Consider the following 22487-nt stretch of genomic DNA (forward strand, 5'->3'; position numbering starts at 1 on the left):
CCAGTCCTCTGTCACTCTCATCATTATCATACTTTTCATCGGTAGCATACAGAAAGTGCTCTTTCTGAAACTACAACTGGACTATACATCTCTTCCTCTTTTATTCTTGTCCGCCCAACATGCTCTTTGAATGTGCCCTTTGTTGCATTCTGTACAAATATTGCCTTTAATTTTTTATTGGACTGGTTTACGTGAGGCCCTGTCACAACGGTAACACAATTTGTTTGGCTGGGCAGGTTTCTGTTTAGACAGCACACACACAAAATGCTGGAGGAACTCAGCAGACCAGGCAGTATCTATGGAAAAGAATACAGTCGACGTTTCGGGCCAAGACCCTTCAGCAGGACTGAAGGAAAGGGAGACCTCAATCTCCCCAGACTCGAGTTCTCTGAATCCCACCACAGCAGCTGGAGAGTTTGAACTCAGATAACTAAATAAAAATCTGGACTTAGAACAAAGGACAGTACAGCGCAGGCACAGGCACAGGCCCTTCATCAGAACTGGTCTCGGCCCAAAATGTCGACTGTACTCTTTTCCATAGTTGCTGCCTGGTCTGTGAAGTTCCTCCAGCACATTGTGTGTGTTGCTTTGGACTTCCAGCATCTGCAGATTTTCTTCTGTTTAGACCTTACAATTTTGTTTACCCTCATTTTCATTCCTGACTACAACTCATTTCGCATCATTAGGTTTAACGAATCATTAGTGAACTGACAATGCTCAATTCAATTCAACCACATAAGCTGTAATGGACTCCCATTCCTTTTGATTCCCCCACTGAAACCTAAAAGTATTCAGCGATCGACTACAGTTTTGGTTCTAAATGCTCCTGCATTATTTTCATAATATCAGGAAAGCTCATTTCAGCTAGTTAGGTTGGAGCAGTTAAACTGCCAAGCAAACTGTATGCCTTTAAACTCAATACACTGTACAAAACTAGCATACACTTCTCATTGGCTATTACAGTTGCTTCAAAATACTGCTCAATTTGCTCAGTATAGGTGAGCCAGTTGTCAAACACCTTGATCTTTCCGATCTTTTTGAGTTTTTAAAAACCTGTTATCATCACCCGGTACTTACTGTTTATAAACTCATGAATTCTAGTTTTTTTGAAAATTGGAGGGTCTGTCTGTACCCAAAGAAGCACTTGCTACGCTGCTATTTTAAAAATCAGACTGTTTCTCGATGCGTTTTGAAAACTCGAACGTATCGCCAGCGTTTAACTCCTTGGTCGCCGCTGTTACGTTTTGTAACTCCAAAACATGAAAAGACCAGGAGACGGGTCTCCTCGGCGCGCTTATCGCGTGGTGACGTCATCGCGTATGCAAATCACGTATCTTTATATGCATGCAGTAATGAAACGAAGAAGAATGGCTAATTTACAACTTTACACAAACACTAGCAACATATTACATAACCCCGAGCGCATCTCTGAGAAGCTGATCCGGGAAGGGGTGGGGCTCTCCGACGTCATCGAAATCTCGCGCACCGGCGACGTACGCTGACGTCACGGCCATGACGTCTATATAAGCGTGGGTGCGCCATTGCTCGCCCTTTTCGGTCGGGATTGCGGGGCCGTCGGGTTCGTCCTTCCATCGCCATGAGGCTCTTTCGGTGTATGATTTCGGGTCAGTACTGCCGCCGCTCGGTTTCTCCCATGAAAAGCGCGGGGCTGGGGGCGGGGGCGCCTTGTGGGCCTGCTTGCCTCTCGGAGAAAGCCCCGCCGTCGATTGTTTCTACCCTGGAGGCGCTCCGTCGGCACGGCCTGGAAGCTGTAGGCCGCAGTCCGCGGGCGCGGGGGAGGGAGGGAGGCGGTGTAACTGCGCCTGACCGGCTCTCTCTTCTTTTTCCCGGCAGGAGATGAGATGTTCTCCGACATCTACAAGATCAAGGAAGGCCCGAAGGGTATCACTTACGAGGTGGAGGGGAAGGTGAGAGAACGCTCGGTTCATTGTTCAGTAATGCAACTAGGCCAGAGGCTAGTTCAGTAAGCAAACTTTATAAGGATGGGTTAAAGTTCTCATTTTTTTCCGCACTGGCTTCTTATTGTGGCTGTTCTGTAGGGAATTCTCTAGAGTTTTTGTTTACAAGTCAACTTCTCAGTCACTAAATTAATTTGGATACAGATTCTGATGTTAGACCTGTCAAATACTGATACTGTATCGATGATTTATTTTTCCCCAAGTATATTAGCAGAACGGAAGGAGGGATTGATGACTCGTTAATTGGTGGCAATGCTTCCCAAGAATGTCCTACTGAACAGTCCGATGCTTTAACGGTCAGTGGAGTTGACATTATCTTGAATCACCATCTCAAAGAAACTTATTTCAACAAAAATGATTACAGAAATTACATAAAGGAATACATGAAACGGTGAGTAGTAAGCCTGAATTCAAATGGGTAACATGATTGCCTTCCCAGGTTGTGTTGAATTAGACTATCTTAGTACAGTTGTAAGAAAAAGTTTGATCTGTTTATGGTTACCTGGTATTCTAATGTTAATCACAATAATAGACAAATGCAAACTACCTGAACTACTAACACAAAACATTTGTGTTTCTTTGTCAATGCTCAATACACCATTTAAACAATTGCAGTCTAGAATCCAAAAAGTGTATGAACCTCTGGGGTAATGCCTTCTACAAAAGCTGGAGTCAGGTGTTCCAATACATGAGATTGGAGGTGTGGGTTGTAGAGGTGCCCTGCACTATGAAAGAGAAACACATAGGTTACTGGCAAAGCCTGTTGAAAGATCTGTTTATGTGCACCATGCCTTAATCAAAACAACTTTCAAAGGACCTTGCAGAATGGTAGGGGTGCACAAAGCTGGAAAAGGCTACAAAAGCTTTTCTAAAGACTTGAGTGTTCATCGCAGAGAGAAATTGTCTACAAATGGAGGAAATTCAGTACTGTTGCTACTCTCCCTAGGAGTGGGTTTCCTGCAAAGATCATACCAAGAGCACAATGTGCAATGCTGAAGGAGGATGAGAAAGAACCCAAGGGTAACAGTAGAAGACCTGCAGAAATCTTGAGAACTTACTAAAGTCTCTATTTACGTCCACTATAAGAACAAGAATGGTGTTCATGGAAGGAGACCATGGAGGTAACCGCTCTCCAAATTAAAGTGTTACATCTCTCAAGTTTGCAAAAGACCAGCTGGATACACCACAACACTTCTGGGACAATATTCTGTGGACAGTTGAGACAAAAGTTGAACTTTCAGGCAGAAATGCATACTGCTGTTTGGATGAAAAAGGCACTACACACCAACACAAAAACCTCGTTCCATGGTGGAAGGAGCATCATAGTTTGGGTCTACTTTGCTCCCTCAGGGCTTGGACAGCTTGCATTTGTTGGGAACAATAAATTCGAATCTATCAAGACACTTTACAGGAGAATGTTGGGATAGTGGTCCATCAGCTGAAGTTTAATGGAACTTGGATGATGCAGCAAGACAATGATCCAAAACACAAGGGTAAAGGTAAGGCTTGACAAAGTTTTTTCCAGCCTGAACTGTGAGTGATTGAAACAACGTGTTCGATAAAGACATGAAAAGTACAAGTCCTGCAGAAGGGTCTGCACCCAAAACATCAACTGTACTCTTTTTCCATAGAAGCTGCCTGGCCTGCTACGTTCCTCCAGCATTTTGTGTGTGCAGTTTAAAAGTACAGTTGTTGGTATTGTAATTCATCTATAGATTTTATCCTTGCTGTAAACTGTCTTGTGTACCACTGTGCTTTACGCCTGTAGAAATGTCCAGTTTATGGGTGATGTTTATATATATGTATATATGTCATTGACGTTAGATTTAAATTTAGGCAGATTGTTGGTCTATTATTGTGACTGAAGATCAGACCACATTTTGAGTGATGCAGAAAACTGGAGAATTGCAAAGTATTCAAACTTGCTGCAACTGTAGCTGTGGTGGCAGAGCTGCTGCTGTTTTGGATTAATATAAACAAACGGCACTGGTGGAGCAACAATCAATGTTTCATGCACTGATTTGATTCCTTTTGTTTCCTTTAAAGCTTGTATAGGGGCTTTATCGGATATCCAACAAAGTAAAATGTTCTTCCTTGCACAAAAGTCAGGATGTTAAAAAGTTTTTTCTGATGTGCATTAATAATACGACTGCTGGGTAAGCCTAAGAGAAAGGACACTGGGTCCAGTTCAAGCTCCATCTTCAGAATCTTTTCCATTTCACCCAAAATATCACTCAATATGCCTGAAGCTTGGGACAAGTCCAAAAACAGTGGGTGAAAGTTCCAGTATTTACATTTAGAACACATTGGAGAAACTCTTGTCTTAACTTTTGAGACGATCTGGAGTCAGATGGGCTCCAAGCAGAATTTTGAGTTGCAACGCTTTAGTTCTATTACAAACTGAAATTTTCTTTGCATTATCACAGATGTCTTCCCATGTTTCAGCTGTAATTTCTACTCCCAGCTCTTCCTCCCAGACCCTTCCCAGCTGCTCAGCCTCTCCACAAGAACATTCCCTCAGAATGCTGTAAAAAGTACTGATGGAGACTTCACCCTTAGAATGAAACACCCTCTTTTCTGTGTCAGAACTATAGAAATCAGTTAACAATGATGTTTTTCTGTATATAATCTCTTACCTGAAAGAAATGAAAAAGATCCTCGCTGGTTACGTTGAATTTCTGTACTATTTGACTAAAAGACATTATCATTCCTTCATCAAACAAATCTAGATGGAAAATACCCTTAGAAATCCAAAGTTTAAATCCAAGATCCAGAATCCATTATGCCAGGCTGAAAACCTGGACTGCCGGTTATTGGAGTGAAGGGTGATATTTTCGCTGCGTTGCCCTCAATTTGTTGCACCACCCTCCAAGCCCTGACTGTATTAATTGTTATTGGATTGTGACAATATTCCTCGACTAATTTCATTTTATTGAGGAAAAGCAACTTAATAAGAGGGCATTTTGTTTGTGAGGCTTCAATGTCCAGCCAAATTGAGGAGGGGTCTCTGCAAACCCAGTCAACCACATAAGATAAAAAGGAACTTAATTGATATTTTTTGATGTCTGGAAAATCCAGACCCCCTGGACTTATGGGAAGCTGTAACTTAGATATTTTAATACAGGGTCTTTTTTTTGTTCCAAATGAAAGAACCAAATCTGCTATTTATTATTTTTAAGTGTTGGGTGAAAATGACTGGAATCATTCGTATCGGGTAGAGCAGACAAAGAATGTTCATTTTGAGCAAGGATATTAGGCAAAGCCAAGAAATGGGAAGAGTGTTCCATCGCTCAGGGTCCTGTTTGATCTTGTCAAATAACTCTGTAAAGTTAGCTTTGAACAATTGATCAAATGTAGGTGTGATAAATATGCCTAAGTAAACGGTTGCAGACAGGTTTTGTTTAAAGAGGAAAACACTTTGAGTCTGAGCCTCTGATTTAGTGAAGTTGATTTTATAACCTGAAAAGGTGCTAAATGAATTGATGCATTGTATAAGGTGGTGCACTGATACAGCAGGGTTTGATAAAATTAGAACATCATCAATGTAATTTTATGTGGCTAGTTCTATGTCTGAAGCAGATATTTTGGAGTCTCACCGAATAGCCTCTGCCAATGCCTCTTATCACTAGTGTGAAAAGTAGTGAGATATTTTGAATGTAAAGGATCTAATTTGAAGCATTGAGTCCTTGATTTTGATTAAGGTTGTATTTGGATTGTTCTTGAAGCAGCCAATGTAATAAAAAGTCATAATTTTGTCTCAACCACAGCCTGAAAGAAAAAATTGAGAAAGAAAACCCAGAAGCATTGGAAAATTTTACTGACAGTGCTAAGGTGGTTGTTGGAGATATTCTAAAACACTTTGCAGACTATAAGGTAAACAACTTTTTTTGTTTGTTGCTTTGAAGCAAATGATTAAAATGTCTTCTCCCTGTAGCCCTTCATGCCCTGAGCAATCAAGTTCTGTCAGGATTTCCCTTAAGTATACATAAAGGCTTGGCCTCCACAGCTGTTTGTGACAAAGAATTCCACAGGTTCACCGCTCTGGCTAAAGAAATTCCTCCTTATCTGTTCTAAAATAACACCCCTCTTCTGATGCTGTGTCCTCTGGTCTTTGACTCTCCCACCATAGGAAACATCCTCTTCGTATCCACTCTTATCACCATCCAATAAGCTTCAATAAGGTCACCCCTCATTCTTCTAAATCCCAGTGAATTCGGGCCCAGAGCCTTTACAACAGTTTTCACATGACAGGTGTTTAATCCTGCAGTCGTTTCCATGAACCTCCTTTGAACCCTCTCCAGTTTCAGCACATCCTTTCTACGACATGGGACCCAAAACTGCTCACAATACTCTAAATGAGGCCTCACCAGTGCTTTATAAATCTTCACCTCGCTTTTATATTCTAGTTCTCAAAATCATTGCTAGCTTTGCATTTGCCTTCCTCACCAGACTCAACCTGCAAATTAACCTTTGGGGAATCCTGCACAAGGACTCCAGTCCCTTTCCACCTCAGTTTTTATTTTCTCTCCAATTAGAAGTCAATTTCATCTACCAAAGTGCATGACTATACACTTCCCAACACTTTATTCCACCTGCCATTTCTTTGACCATTTTCCTAATCCAAGTCCTCTGTCGTGCCTCTACTTCCTCAAAACTGCCTCCCCCTCCACCTGTGTTCATATTGTTTATAGTCTGCAACAGTCATCAATTCCGTAATCCAAATCATTGACATATAAAAATCGGTCCCAACACAGACGTGTGGAGCACCACTAGTCACCTATGGAACTCTGAGCACAGGAATAAGGTATTAATGCTCATGGTACTGGGCTAAGCATGGCACCAGTGTTCTGTTGTGACATCTGGCATGTTGGGATCTGAAACTGGCAATTGATCAAAGCTTGAATTGACAGATTGATACTAAATTCAAGAACTTGTTTAGTTTTATGTAGGTGAGAGTATGGATGTCGATGGAATGGTTGGATTACTAAATTACCGTTCTGATGGTACTCCATATATGGTTTTCTTCAAGGATGGTTTGGAAATTGAGAAATGTGTAAGTATTTGGAAAATATTTATCTATTATTTGCCTGTATGTAAAACATGCCAACAGCAATATTGAATCTGTCATTAGGGATTGTGGGGAAAGGCTATGGATTTTTAAATTGTAACTTTTAGATTATTAGTGTAATTCTGTGTTGAAGTATGTGTTTCTGCCATTAAAATTAGCTTGTGATGTCTCTCAGCCTTAAGTTTAAACATGAATTTATTTCAATGTTAAACAAGTGCATCTACTGATAGACCTTAAGTAAAATTTAGTGACTTTTTGGTTTGCATTCAGATGCCAGATTAAAATTCCTCAATCTTCTGGCTGCTTCTTTATGGCAGTTCAGATTGAATAAAGGTAGACATGGGAGTAATTTTGGATTGCTTCAGCTACATCTGGTTAATGGCATGAAATACTGCAAGCCTGGTCAAAAGCTGGACACTAACATTGGATTTCTTTTTATTTTACAGTAAATCTGCCTGCAACTCATCATGTTGAATTTGTCAATCACAATGACTTAATGTTCATATTACCTGCAATAAACTTGGAACTGGTATCACTGAGCTGATTCATTATTGGCGATTAACTTTGTTTTACTGAGCAACACACAATTGGAACTAAAGTATGACAGCATCGCTGGAGGGGAATAAACAGTTGACTAGGGCTGAGATCCTTCATCAAGCCCTAGAAAGGAAGGGGGCAGAAGCCAGAATGAGGAGGGACAGGTGTTGTTAGACTAGATGGGAATGAAGAAAGCTGGGAGGTGACGGGTAACAGGAGAGGACAGTGGGCCATGGAGGAGGGGAATTGTTGACTGTTTATTCTGATTCATCATTTTGTGTGTTGCTAAACATTTGCAGTATTTCTTGTTTTGTAATTAATGGTTTACTGAGTTGTACTAAAGTGCATTAATCCCCATAATGCTTGTCTGATTTGCACTGATGTTCAGGCTGGGATTGGTTGTATTGTTCCTAATGTGGAAACATTGGATCTTTTATATCTGATCCTTGGGCAATGGCTAGTGATGTAATTCCCAGGCGCTGTTGCATGATGCCCATAAAATCCTCAATTCAGGATTTGACTAGTACAAGATCTATTGGGGGAGGGTTTGAAGTTAAAATGGTGATATGGGTAAATTGATGTAAATAGTGACACTCACTAAATGCAGGAGGAATTCAGCAAGTCAGGCAGCATCTATGGAAGGGTATAATCCTTCAGAGTTTCATGCTGCGACCCTTTAGAGCTTCTCCAACAATTAGTGTTGCTCAATATTTCCAGTACTTCAGATTCTCTTGTGTAAATAGTGTGAATGTCTTTCAATAAATGTCTTGGTGTTGTCTTGTCAATGATGAATTCTACATTGGTAAATTTGTCTCTGGATCCCAACATTGATTGGGCAAACTTTATTTTAAATTTACATTTAAGCTGTTCAGGTGTCTTGTATGATTGAAGGTATGGCTTTAAAAATGTGTTCCTTGTAACTGAGCAGGAGGCACTTGTCCTGTGCAGTTAAATCAGTGTTTCAGAGTTCAAAAACTGCCAGGTTTACTGCCCTTGAGGGTTTCCATTAATAGGGCAGGTTACCCCTCAGCTTTTCCCAAGAGTCATTCCTGGCTTAAAATGATTGCTGTTGACCCTTCTGCGTTAATGGAGAGCTGGATTTCTTGCTCCAGTGATCACCTTGCACTTTGTGTTGGGGATTTTTCTCATTAAATCCTGAATTGCATCTGGAATATTTTTGCTACTGCCATGGAGTTTTCCCATCACACTAAATGCATCAATTCTTACTTCATTGTGGACAGTTTAAAATAAAGTGATACTCTGCCATGGGCCAGTCTTGAATGTGGTCTTGGGGAATACCAATATAACTTGTATGCTTTTTCCAAGTTGATTGAAAGCATTCATATAAGTTCCCGTAATGGCTACGTTTGTGATGATTGAGCTCCTCGAAATGCATGTCTTGTTTAAATCATTCAGGTTTCCATGGCAATGGAAATTGTGCATGTTTGGCAACCCATTAAGTTTTGCTTGCTTTAACTTATGCAGTGTTTTGTCTCCAGTTCTGAGAACTGCATCTTTTGAATGAATAATGCCAGATATTTGTAATATGGTGCAACAGATTTGCACTTGGCAGTGTTAATCTTGGTGGATTGTAATGTAATAAATTTCAATGCAGTGTCAAACAAACTCAGTGCCATTCAGCTACATGTCCATAGGGCATGCATCTCAATTGCTGTATATATGGTATGATCATTAAAGTTTAGATTTGCCTTAAAGGCTGCTGCACCTTTGCTTGTAAAATTCAAAGTTATATATTATATGCAACCTGACTTGCAGATAGCTACAAACTACTTTAAAAAAAAAAATCCACACAATAAAGTTCAATGTTGAAACTGGTCCATGATCCCTATGCTTCAGGATTGAGGCAAGTAAACCTCATGGAGTAATGAGCTGCACTGTTTGTCCTTAACCCTTGGCCTTGACTCCTTTAATCTGGCTTTGCTTAAAATGCCCAAACATCGGTTAATTTCTTTGTTCCAGGGCCCTGCTGCTTTGTGCTGATGGCCCTAAGTCTGCCTCAACAATGGCCATGCAGCTGTACCTGCATTCTTGAGTCGAGTTAGAATCTTCCAGGATACATAAACAGCAACCTGTACAGATAGTTCAGAAGCACAAATCCTAATTCACTGTTGCTGTCTGAATTGCAGTGATTAAAATCCAGAAAAAAATGTAGTTGAATAGTAGCAATACAAATGCTGGAGGAACTCAGCGGGCAGCATCAATGGGGGGGTGGGGTGGAGGGAGAGAGTAGTTAATGTTTTGGGCCAAGACATCAGCTATACTTTTTCCTATAGATGCTGCCTGGCCTGCTGAGTTATTCCAGCATTTTGTGTTGGTTGGATTTCTAGTATCGGCAGAATTTCTCATTTATTTAATGGTTTTGTTTGCTCCCTGTAAAGTGTTACTGACTTACCTGTATACTGTTATAACTTAGACTTTGTGCAAAAGAAAGCACATGTTAAAATATTTATTCTTGGCTCATCAGGGGATTGATCAACACTTGATTAGTATGACAGATGTCACTCAGGGTGTAATTAATTCCTTATTATAACAGGAAGGATCCTACCATTTTACAGCACAATACTGGAAGAGCTCTGTTGGGCAACATCTGTGGAGGGAAATAGGCAGTTGACATTTGGATCAAACCCTTTAAGGAGAGGGATGGGGGAGTTCTCAGCTCTCATTCCATCTCCTCCTATCCAGTCTGACCTAAAATGTTGACAGACCATTTCTCCCCATGGATGCTGATTGTCCTGCTCAGCTCCAGAATAATGTGCTGTGCCAAATAGCCAACACCGGGAGTCTCATGTTGCAACTCGACAGTTTTGTTCTGGCTCCAGTTGAGCCAGGTCGTCTACACCAGGAGTGACAATCTGGGAAAGATAAGTGTCTACAAGGTTTCATTCTCATTCAGTGACTTGGGTGTAAGAAAGTTGGCCATTTTTTTTTTTGCAAGTTTAAAATGTTAAATTTGAAGACTTTCTGCAGCACAGGTAGGAATTTCTGCCACACTTGTTAACATCCCCACACCCAATGGGCCTGTGCTTCTATAATCCTTGTATTACTTCTGATTTCTGAAACTTTGTATAACAAAAATTGGCTTCATATCTTCATTTCACTTGTAAACTTGTGCAGCTGCATGGTGGATTTTCTGCCCCAGGCATTGCCTACATATTTGCCACCAAGGTGTGAATTGAAACAACAGGATAGATTAAAAGAAAATGGCCAGAACATTTCCTTGATGGTGCCTACTATATCTGGTTCTCAGATAGTCAATGTGGCTTTATGCTCAATCTGCAAGTCTGTCATTTATTGCTCATCCTTGACCTTGAGCTGGTGGTGAGCAATGATGTTGAACTCTAGTCTATTGTGGTGGTGCTTCTGTTGTGGGGAGGGATCTCTCAAGATCTAAAATGTTGTTCAAAAATGTAATGTTTTAAGACATAACACAAGCTGTGCAAAACCTACATCTAGTTCCATAACTGGGCGAAGAGAAGAAAGTACTAAATCCGAGGGATTGTGGAAGTAAAATGAAAACCTCTATTGCAAAAATTAATCAGAATAAATGGGTGAAGATTGCTGTAGTCGCTTACAAAATAGGAGCCCATCTGAGATGCAAATACTCATTCAAATAATTTTAAAAAGGTAAAAGCCTGTGTCGTCATGTAACTGGTGGCTGATTGAACATGTGCAGTTTAGGAGACTTGGAGTCACAGGGACAGAGCAAATCCTCAATGAGATGCAAGGATTCATTACACAATTGCCCTGGTGTTGAAAATCTTTAGTTTTAAATTGGTGACTGAAAAATAATTGTACCTATTGCTTGTAGACTAAGTTATTAAAGATAATTGATCAGTAATCCAGCTTTTAGCAGGTTTCAATCTTGGTTCAGAAATTACCATCTCCCTACAGTTTTGAGTGTAACCATTAGGTTTGGATCCAGCCAGTGATTTAACTTCATTTATATTCTGCCTATTATATTCCTGAGCATTTAGTCATAATACCAAACAGAGTACTCTTCACACTCCATAATATAGCAAATCATATCTGTTCAAAATCACAATAGCACACAATTAAGATTAATAGAGTAGCCCTTATTTTGGTATCTATGTTAAATATAGTATGTCATTTATCAAATGCCTCCAAAGGCATTTGGACCTTGTTCCGGGGAGAGTTCTGAACCCATCCCCTTCACCCAAGAATAAATTTATAGTCTCATCTTCACAAAATACCCATAATATAAAGGGCAGGATTTCCTTAGACTGTTCAATTGTTTTAAACAGCCACCAACCTAATAATTGGAAACTTAAAACCCCCAAATTCCCCATGGCTGGAGTAGGAAGCTAGATGGTTTGAGAAGGGCCAACCAAGGTCCCAGCTGTGAGCCTTGGCTGGTTGCATTTCTGGACCAGGTAAAGGTGTACCATGCAGAAAGTTGAGATGGGTGAAATCAGTTTTTTATCTCTACTTCCTGCCTAACCTGTCCTGGTGTCTCATACTCTCAATTAAGTCACTTAGATGTAAAATTCCAAAGAACACACCTTAATGGTTCAAATGAAAGATCATTGGAACTGTTCAGAGATACTGCCTGACCTGCTGTGAATTTCAGATTTTCAAAGCTGGAGCACTTTCATTTTTCAAGAGACTGCAACATGTTCTTGAAGGTCCTGAATCTCATCACACAGCAAATTATGGTTTTGCCCAGTTTCACGAACAGATGTTATTTTTCAAGAAGCATTTTTACACCGTTAAGAATTCTTACAATTGCAGTTATTGAAAACTAGCATGAATTATTTCATGCTTTAAGTAGTTTTTGGCTTGAGCAATGGAAAAGAAAAGGACCCATAGTAACGTTTACCATTTCATGTAAAGTAGATGACCAGCTGATAATTTATAACAAGGATACTATCACCTCCAGAAAGATCTTCAGCACACTACTTTATTGACTTTACAAACGTAGCCCCACAAAGATACAAAGCTTTCTCAATTCAAATAAGAACATAACTTATTGATCCCTTCAGCTTTTTTTAAAAACGTCCTTTGCAAAGGTAGGAAGTTTCTACAGTTCAGCTCTACTGACTGAAGGTAAAACTGCTTCTCATTTGCTGGAGTTATATTTCTTGGCCATTGTACACTCTATTCACTTTTGTCTTCATTCTGGTAATGCCGATACTCTGGTTTTAGTTCCCATGTGTTTTTGTGTGTTCCTTTTACATTGTAAATACCAATCTCTCTCAAAATTTCCTTTAGGTAGGTCTGTGGAGAAGGAAGGAAACAGAAAAAAATAATTTCTACACCAACATTAACCACTTAATTGCTCTAATGACAAATCTGAGACAACCAGCAAGTCATGAAAGGTTTTTTCCTGGCAGCAGCACAGTGCACTATATAATATGTACTATACAGTAACTAAGTAGTGCAAAGAGAGCAAAAAAAAAGGGTAAGATTCATGAATTCTTTATCCATATAGACATGATGAAGCTGTTGTGTGTGTCTTTTTGGTAGTAATCATCAGAAGGTGGCAATATCCTGGGTAGTATATGCCACCTTTTTGAGGCATTGATACTTGAAGATGTCTTCGATGGGGGTAGGGGTGCCTCATGCCCATGATGAAACAGACTGAATTTGCAACCCTCTGCAGAGTGGTTCCTCCATACCAAATGGTGATGGAACCAGTTAAGTTCTCACCACTCTACAGCTGTAGAAATTTGCTAGTCTTTGGTGACATACCAAATTTCATGAATTATAGCCACTGATGTGCCTCTGCAAAATATGTTGGGCCAAGGATGTTGACATCCAGGAATTTGAAACTGCTCACTCTTTCCACTACTGAGCCCTTGATAAGGACTGGCATAGGTTCCCTCAACTTCTCCCTGACGTCCACAATTAATGGTCACATACCTCCAGATTATCTAGATAGCCGGTAAAACAAGGTTTAGTTTTGAGTAGCAATACTCATTTATCTACATTTAGAAGCTTGGGAGTGCTGGGTTTAGAGAAACTCAAGTAGTGTAGAAATATTAATGTGGAGCGAGCGTCCCAAATTTCCTGTTACAGCATCAGTTTGCAGTTGAATGACATGATTCAGAACCCTCTGTGACTGGTCACAGCTGTACATTCCACCAAGCATTGTAGAACAACGCAGACCTGGAAAACTTACATCACCAATTATAAATTATAGCCTGTGATGAAACAAACTGAATACAGTCAGTTCCCTCCTGTTTCTAGCTGAGTGCAAGTAACTGGGACAGGCTCTGAGGTTCGCCAGTGGCAATGTGAGTAGCATAGCTTACAGAAATGTATATACACACGGTGACTGTTAGTCCCAGCAGTCAGTTCTCTATGCCTATCTACACCTTCCCTCAACTGTTTTCAAGTAAAAACTAATCTCAGCTTCATCATCAACATTTCTTTGTCATGGAGACCAATCTGCAGTTTACAAGCCATATTTCAGATCTCTAAATTCAGGAATATGGCTGCCAGACATAATCACCACCAACTCATTAATCATAATTCTTAAAATGGAAAGCTTTCTTCAGAAGATACTGGTCTTGAGATTGATATCTCTCCAGGGTAGTTAGTGATAGGGAACCTTGAACCTTTCTGCTTTATTCTAAATTTTAAAAAGTCCTCTCAAATGTAATATTTACGGTAACAAATGAATGGGACTATGGTGACAGATTGGTACCATTTACTCTCCACCTTAAATCTCCTGGAGATTCATAATAAATTTACTTTCAACTTTGACCAAAGTACATTCTGTATATGTCACCATTCACTTTCACTTTTTTTGCGGGTATTCACAATGAATACAAAGAAACTCTGGAACATGGACAGGCAACCAGGGTGCAGAAGACAACAAACTACAAATATAAAAAAAAAGCAATAAATAATTGAGCATAAGAATAAGAGTTCATTGGTTGTGTGGGAGCAAGTGTAGTTATCCCTTTTGGTTCAAGAGCCTGATGATATTCCTGAACCTGGTGGTGAGTCCCGAGGCTCCTGTACGGCCTTCCTGACGGCTGCAGTGAGAAGAGAGCATGAGCTGGTTGGTGATGGTGGTGTTTGATGATGGATGCTGCTTTCCTGCAACAGTTCTCCATGTAGATGTGTTCAGTGGTGGGAGAGCTTTAACCACGATGCACTGAGCTGTATCCACTACTTTTTGTAGGTTTTCCGCTCAAGGACATCGGTACTTCCATACCAGCCTGTGATGCAACCAATCAGTATACTCTCCACCCACACATCTATATAAGTTAATCAAAGTTTTAGATGGCATGCTGAAGCTTAACAAACCTCAAAGAAAGTACAGACGCTGCTGGATAGACCCAAGATAGATCTTCTGAAAGAATAATGCTGAGGAACTTAAAGTTGCAGACCCTTTCCTCCTCTGATCCCCTGCTAAGAACTGGCTCATAAACCTCCGACATTAAGTGAGAGGAGGTTGTTGTGGCACCACTCCACTAGATTTTCAATCTCCTATATGCTGATTCATCACTACCTTTGATATAGCCAACGACAGTGGAGTCGTCAGCAAAGTTAACTATGGCATTGGAGTTGTGCTTCGCCTCACAGTCAAGAGTGTAAGATAGAAACATAGAAAACCTACAGCACAATACAGGCCCTTTGGCCCATAAAGCTGTGCTGAACATGTCCTTACCTGAGAAATGACCTAGGGTTACCCATAGCCCTCTATTTTTCTGAGCTCCATATACCTATCCAGGAGTCTCTTAAAAGACCCTATTGTATTTGCCTCCACCACTGTCGCCGGCAGCCCATTCCACGCACTCACCACTTGCTGCATAAAAGATTTACCCCTGACGTCTCCTCTGTACCTACTTCCAAGCACCGTATACCTGTGCCCTCTTGTGCTAGCCATTTCAGCCCTGGGAAAAAGCCTCTGACTATCCACACGATCAATGCCTCTCATCATCTTATACACCCCTATCAGGTCACCTCTCATCCTCCGTCGCTCCAAGGAGAAAAGGCCGAGTTCACTCAACCTATTCTCATAAGGCATGCTCCCCAATCCAGGCAACATCCTTGTAAATCTCCTCTGCACCCTTTCTACGGTTTCCACATCCTTCCCGTAGTGAGGTGACCAGAAATGAGCACAGTACTCTAAGTGGGGTTTGACCAGGGTCCTATATAGCTGCAACATTACCTCTTGGCTCCTAAACTCAATCCCACGATTGATAGCCTCGGACCCCAAGATCCCTCTGATCCTCCACACTGCCAAGAGTCTTACCATCAATACTATACTCTGTCATCATATTTGACCTACCAAAATAAACCATCTCACACTTATCTGGGTTGAACTCCATCTGCCACTTCTCAGCCCAGTTTTGCATCCCATCAATGTCCCGCTGTAACCTCTGACAGCCCTCCACACTATCCACAACACCTCCAACATTTGTGTCATCAGCAAATTTACTAACCCAAGCCTCGACTTCCTCATCCAGGTCATTTATAAAAATCATGAAGAGTAGGGGGTCCCACAGCAGATCCCTCAGGCACACCACTGGTCACCAACTTCCATGCAGAATATGACCCATCTACAACCACTCTTTGCCTTCTGTGGGCAAACCAGTTCTGGATCCACAAAGCAATATCCCCTTGGATCCCATGCCTCCTTACTTTCTCATAAGCCTTGCATGGGGTACCTTGTCAAATGCTTTGCTGAAATCCATAATTTTTTTAGGCATCCGTTAGTCTCGTGAGACCATGGATTTGCACCTTGGAAAGTTTCCAGGGCGCAGACCTGGGCGAAGGATGTATGAAAGACCAGTAGTTGCCTATGCTGCAAGTCTTCCCTCTCCACAACACCGATGTTGTCCAAGGGAAGGGCACTAGAGCCGATACAGCTTGGCACCGGTGTCGTTGCAGAGCAGTGTGTGGTTAAGTGCCTTGCTCAAGGACACAACACGCTGCCTCAGCTGAGGCTCGAACTAGCAACCTTCAGATCACCAGATTGACATCTTAACCACTTGGCCACACGCCAACACTGAAATCCATATACACTACATTTACAGCTCTACCTTCATCAATGTGTTTAGTCACATCCTCAAAAAATTCAATCAGGTTCGTAAGGCACGACCTGTATTTGACAAAGCCATGCTGACTGTTCCTAACCATATTATGCCTCTCCAAATGTTCATAAATGTTGCCTCTCAGGATCTTCTCCATCAAATTAGCCACCACTGAAGTAAGACTCACTGGTCTATAATTTCCTGGGCTATCTCTACTCCCTTTCTTGAATAATGAACAACATCCGGAACCTCTCCCAACCCCACTGATGATGCAAAGATCATCACCAGAGGCTCAGAAATCTCCTCCCTCACCTCCCACAGTAGCCTGGGGTACATCTCATCCGGTCCCAGTGACTGATCCAACTTGATGCTTTCCAAAAGCTCCAGCACATTCCCTTTCTTAATATCTATATGCTCAAGCTTTTCAGTCAGCTGTAAGTCATCCCTACAATCGCCAAGATCCTTTTCTGTAGTGAATACTGAAGCAACGTACTCATTAAGTACCTCTGCTATCTCCTCTGGTTCCATACATGTTTTTCCACTGTCACACTTGATTGGTCCTATTCTCTCACATCTTATCCTCTTGCTTTTCACGTACTTGTAGAATGCCTTGGGATTTTCCTTAATCCTGTCCACCAAGGCCTTCTCATAGCCCCTTCTGGATCTCCTAATTTCTTTCTTAAGCTCCTTCCTGCTAGCCTTATAATCTTCTAGATCTCTATCATTACCCAGTTTTTTGAACCTTTTGTAAGCTCTTCTTTTCATCTTGACTAGATTTACAACAGCCTTTGTACACCACAGTTCCTGTACCCTACCATCCTTTCCCTCTCATTGGAACGTACCTTTGCAGAACCCCATGCAAATATCCCCTGAACATTTGCCACATTTCTTCTGTACATTTCCTTGAGAACAACTGTTCCCAATTTATGCTTCCAAGCTCCTGCCTGATAGTATCATATTTCCCCTTACTCAAATTAAACACTTTCCTAACTTGTCTGTTCCTATCCTTCTCCAATGCTATGGTAAAGAAGATAGAATTGTTATCTCTATCTCCAAAATTCTCTCCCACCGAGAGACCTGACACCTGACCACGTGCATTTCCCAATACCAGATCAAGTACAGCCTCTCCTCTTCTAGGCTTATCTACATATTGTGTCAAGAAACCTTCCTGAACACACCTAACAATCTCCACCCCATCTAAACCCCTTGCTCTAGGAACATGCCAATCGATATTTGGGAAATTAAAATCTCCCACCACGTCAACCCTGTTATTATTACACTTTTCCAGAATCTGTCTCCCTATCTGCTCCTCAATATCCCTGTTACTATTGGGTGGTCTATAAAAAACACCCAGTAGAGTTATTAATCCCTTCCTGTTCCTAACTTCCACCCACAGAGACTCCGTAGACAATCCCTCTATGACTTCCTCCTTTTCTGCAGCTATGACACTATCTCTGATCAACAGTGCCAGCCTCCCAGCTATTTTGCCTCCCTCCCTGTCCTTTCTGAAACATCAAAAACCTGGCACTTGAAGTAGCCATTCCTGCCCCTGCACCATCCAAGTCTCTGTAATGGCCACAACATCAAGTATTGATCTATGTTCTAAGCTCATCTGATTTGTTCATAATACTCCTTGCATTAAAATAGACACATCTCAAACCATCGGTCTGAGTGCATCCCTTCTCTATCACCCGTCTATCCTCCCTCTCACATTGTCTCCAAGCTTTCTCTATTTGTGAGCCAACCGCCCCTTCCTCCGTCACTTCAATTCGGTTCTCACCCGAGCAATTCTAGCTGAAACTCTCCCCAATAGCCTTAGCAAACCTCCCCACCAGGATATTGGTCCTCTTGGGGTTCAAGTGCAACCTGTCCTTTTTGAACAGGCACACCTACTCCAGAAGAGGTCTCAATGATCCAGAAATCTGAATCCCTGCCCCCTGCTCCAAACCCTCAGCCACACATTTATCCTCCACCTCACTCTATTCCCATACTCACTGTCACGTGGCACAGGCAGTAATCCCGAGATTACTACTTTTTGTGGTCCTGCTTCTCAACTTCTTTCCGAACTCCCTGTAGACTGTTTTCAGGACCTCCTCCCTTTTCCTACCTATGTTGTTGGTACCAATATGTACCACGACCTCTGGCTGTTCACCTTCCCACTTCAGGATATCGTGGACGTGATCAGAAACATTCTGGACCCTGGCACCTGGGAGGCAAACTACCATCCGCGTTTCTTTCCTGCGTCCACAGAATTACCTGTCTGACCCCCTAACTATAGAGTCCGCTATCACTGCTGCCATCCTCTTCTTTTCCCTAACCTTCTAACCCACAGGGCCAGACTCTGTGCCAGAGGCACAACCACTGTTGCTTCCCCCAGGTAGGCCGTCTCCCTCAACAGTACTCAAGCAGGAGTAATTGTTAAGGGGAACAGCCACAGGGGTGCTCTCCAGCCTCTGGCTCCTGCCCTTCCCTCTCCTGTTACCCACTTCTCTGTCTCCTGAGGCTCCAGTGTGTCTACCTGCCCATAGCTCTTCTGTATCAACCCCTCACATTCCCTGACCAGACGAAGGTCATCAAGCGCACCCCCAGTTCCCTAATACGGTCCCTAAGGAGCTGCAGCTTCACGCACCTGGCGCAGATGTGGCTGTCCGGGAGGCTGGGAGTCTCCCAGACTTCCCACATAGACTGGGAAGCCCATTCTATAAAAGGGCTGGATGATTGGAGTTTGTAAAATGTGTGCAGGATAGATTTTTACAGCAATACATAGAGTTACCAACTACAGAAGGGGTAGTGTTGGATCTCCTGTTAGGGAGTGAGATAGGTCAGGTAACGTTGTTGGGGAGCACTTCAGGTCCAGTGATCACAATGCCATTAGTTTCAATATAATTATGGAGAAGGATAGGACTGGAAGCCAGGGTTGAGATTTTTGATTGGAGAAAGGCTAACTTTGAGGAGATGTGAAAGGATTTAGAAAGAGTGGATTAGGACAATTTGTTTTATGGAAAGGATGTAAAACAGAAATGGAGGTCATTGAAAGGTGAAATTTTGAGGGTACAGAATCTTTATGTTTCTGTTAGGTTGAAAGGAAAGGTTAAAAGTTTGAGAGAGCCATGGTTTTCAAGGGATATTGGAAACTTGGTTCGGAAAAAGAGAGATATCTACAATAAATATAGGCAGCTTGGAGTAAATGAGGTGCTCGAGGAATATAAAGAATGTAAAAAGAATCTTAAGAAGATTATGACGATTAAAGAAGAGGAAGTACTGGCACTTTTAAGGAATATAAAAGTGGATAAGTCTCCGGGTCCTGACAGGATATTCCCTAGGACCTTGAGGGAAGTTAGTGTGGAAATAGCAGGGGTTCTGACAGAAATATTTCAAATGTCATTAGAAACAGGGATGGTGCCAGAGGATTGGTGTATTGCTCATGTGGTTCCATTGTTTAAAAAGGGTTCTAAGAGTAAACCTAGCAATTATCGGCCTGTGAGTTTGACGTCATTGGTGGGTAAATTGATGGAAAGTATTCTTAGAGATGGTATATATAATTATCTGGATAGACAGGGTCTGATTAGGGACAGTCAGCATGGATTTGTGCGTGGAAGGTCATGTTTGACAAATCTTACTGAATTTTTTGATGAGGTTACTAGGAAAGTTGACGTGAGTAAAGCGGTGGATGTTGTCTATATGGACTTCAGTAAGGCCTTTGACAAGGTTCCACACGGAAGGTTAGTTAGGAAGGTTCATTCGTTAGGTATTAATATTTAAGTAGTAAAATGGATTCAACAGTGGCTGGATGGGAGATGCCAGAGAGTAGTGGTGGATAACTGTGTGTCAGATTGGAGGACGGTGTGTAGCGGTGTGCCTCAGGGATCTGTACTGGGTCCAATATTGTTTGTCATATACATTAATGATCTGGATGATGGAGTGGTAAATTGGATTAGTAATAGTAAGTATGCAGATGATACTAAGATAGGTGGCGTTGTGGATAATGAAGTAGGTTTTCAAAGCTTGCAGAGAGATTCAGGCCAGTTAGAAGAGTGGGCTGAAAGATGGCAGATGGAGCTTAATGCTGATAAATGTGAGGTGTTACATTTTGGTAGGACTAATCAAAATAGGACATACATGGTAAATGGTAGGGCATTGAGGAATGCAGTAGAACAGAGGGTTCTAGGAATAATGGGCATAGTTCCCTGAAGATGGAATCTTATGTGAATAGGGTAGTGAAGAAAGCTTTTGGTATGCTGGCCTTTATAAATCAGAGCATTGAGTATAGGAGTTGGGATGTAATGTTAAAATTGTACAAGGCATTGGTGAGGCCAAATTTGGAGTATTGTATACAGTTCTGGTCACCGAATTATAGGAAAGATGTCAACAAAATAGAGAGAGTAGAGAAGATTTACTAGAATGTTACCTGGATTTCAGCACCTAAGTTACAGAGAAAGGTTGAACAAGTTGGGTCTTTATTCTTTGGAGCGTAGAAGGTTGAGGGGGGACTTGATAGAGGTATTTAAAATTATGAGGGGGATAGATAGAGTTGACGTGGATAGGCTTTTTCCATTGAGAATAGGGGAGATTCAAACGAGGACATGAGTTGAGAGTTAAGGGGCAAAAGTTTAGGGGTAACACGAGGGGGAACTTCTTCACTCAGAGAGTGGTAGCTGTGTGGAACGAGCTTCCAGTAGAAGAGGTAGAGGCAGGTTTGATTTTGTCATTTAAAAACAAATTGGATAGGTATATGGACAGGAAAGAAATGGAGGGTTATGGGCTGAGTGCAGGTAGATGGGACTAGGTGAGAGTAAGCGTTCGGCACGGACTAGAAGGGCCGAGATGACCTGTTTCCGAGCTGTAATTGTTATATGGTTATATCTGACACTGAGCACAGAACACCAGCCTCACTCACATTCTTCCCATCTGTATTCTACACAGTTAACCTACCTCGCCTCGACCAGTTATCGCCAAAGCCCCGTTGAGCCAAAGCCTTTCTACTCTGTCTCCCTCTATTCTGTAGCCTGCTCTATAAATCTGTCTCCCTTTAAACACTTCTCGCTGTTCTCACTGGCTGACGTCCTTGTACTTGCACAGTTGTGCTCTGATCAAAGATGAGTAGGGCAGGGGGGATGAGCACACAGCATCGTGGTGCTCCTGTGCTGATGGAAATTGTGAACAAGATGTTGTTGCCAATCTGAACTGACTGGGGCCTACAACTGAGGAAATCAAGGATCCAGTTGCACAAGAAGGTATTGAAACCTAGGGGTCTTATAAGTTATTGATGAGTTTTGAGGGGATGATAATATTGAATACTGTGCTGTAGTCAATGAAGAGCATCCTGATGTTTGCATCTTCATTGTCTAGATGTTCCAGGGTTCAGTGAAGAGCCAATGAAATGGCATCTGCTGTTGACATATTGTGACTGCAGACAAATTGGAGTGGATTCAAGTCACTTCTCAGGCAGGAATTGATATGTTACATCACCAACTTCTCAAAGCGGTTCATCACAGTGGATGTAAGTGCTACTGGATGATAGTCATTGAAGAAAACGGTATAACTGAAGCCTGCAGGTACCTCAGACTGCCGAAGCGAGAGGTTAAAGACATCAGTGAACACTCCAGCCAGTAGATCAGTACAGGTACCCTGTATGGGCCAGATGCTTTCTGTAGGTTCACCCACCTGTAGGATGCTCTCATGTTCGCCTCAGAGACTGAAATCACAGAGTCGTTGGGGGCTGCTGGAATTTGTGAAGGTGCCTCCGTGTTTTCTCAGTCAAAGGGAGCATGAAAGACATTGAACTCGTTTGTTGTCACGTTAATTGATGATAGCAGTCGCGCCCTGCCACAGCTGTGATCCAGAACTGCCACCTTGAGATAACTTTCGGGCGGT

General features: G+C 41.9%; 2 protein-coding genes and 1 non-coding gene across 4 annotated transcripts in view; 2 read left to right on the forward strand and 1 right to left on the reverse strand.

The window, feature by feature from the left end:
* Nucleotides 1-1517: 1517 nt before the first annotated feature.
* tpt1 (tumor protein, translationally-controlled 1) lies at nt 1518-7579 on the forward strand. Its single transcript, XM_072260806.1, has 6 exons — nt 1518-1625; nt 1855-1928; nt 2183-2370; nt 5747-5852; nt 6919-7032; nt 7494-7579. The coding sequence occupies exons 1-6, from the start codon at nt 1598-1600 to the stop codon at nt 7494-7496; spliced, it is 513 nt and encodes a 170-aa protein (XP_072116907.1). The 5' UTR covers nt 1518-1597; the 3' UTR covers nt 7497-7579.
* On the forward strand, nt 7262-7390 carry LOC140199912 (small nucleolar RNA SNORA31). The gene has a single exon (XR_011886526.1). It is a non-coding gene; the product is annotated as a small nucleolar RNA SNORA31 (small nucleolar RNA).
* A 4926-nt stretch (nt 7580-12505) lies between the features above and the next one.
* The window catches only part of gtf2f2b (general transcription factor IIF, polypeptide 2b), a 133694-nt gene continuing 123712 nt past the window's right edge, over nt 12506-22487 (reverse strand). For both annotated transcript variants that reach the window (XM_072260808.1, XM_072260807.1), the window contains one exon: nt 12506-12840. In XM_072260808.1, coding sequence (XP_072116909.1) covers nt 12721-12840 — 120 coding nt within the window. In that variant the 3' untranslated portion in view covers nt 12506-12720. The remainder of the gene's footprint in view (nt 12841-22487) is intronic.

The sequence above is a fragment of the Mobula birostris genome, chromosome 6 (assembly GCF_030028105.1).
Source record: "Mobula birostris isolate sMobBir1 chromosome 6, sMobBir1.hap1, whole genome shotgun sequence".
NCBI lineage: Eukaryota > Metazoa > Chordata > Chondrichthyes > Myliobatiformes > Myliobatidae > Mobula > Mobula birostris.

Coding starts and splice junctions, on each gene's coding strand:
- tpt1 (XM_072260806.1), top strand. CDS start 1,598: ATGAGGCTCTTTCGGTGTATGATTTCGG. Junction 1,626..1,854: donor CTTTCGGTGTATGATTTCGG/GTCAGTACTGCC, acceptor TTTTCCCGGCAG/GAGATGAGATGTTCTCCGAC. Junction 2,371..5,746: donor ATAAAGGAATACATGAAACG/GTGAGTAGTAAG, acceptor TCTCAACCACAG/CCTGAAAGAAAAAATTGAGA.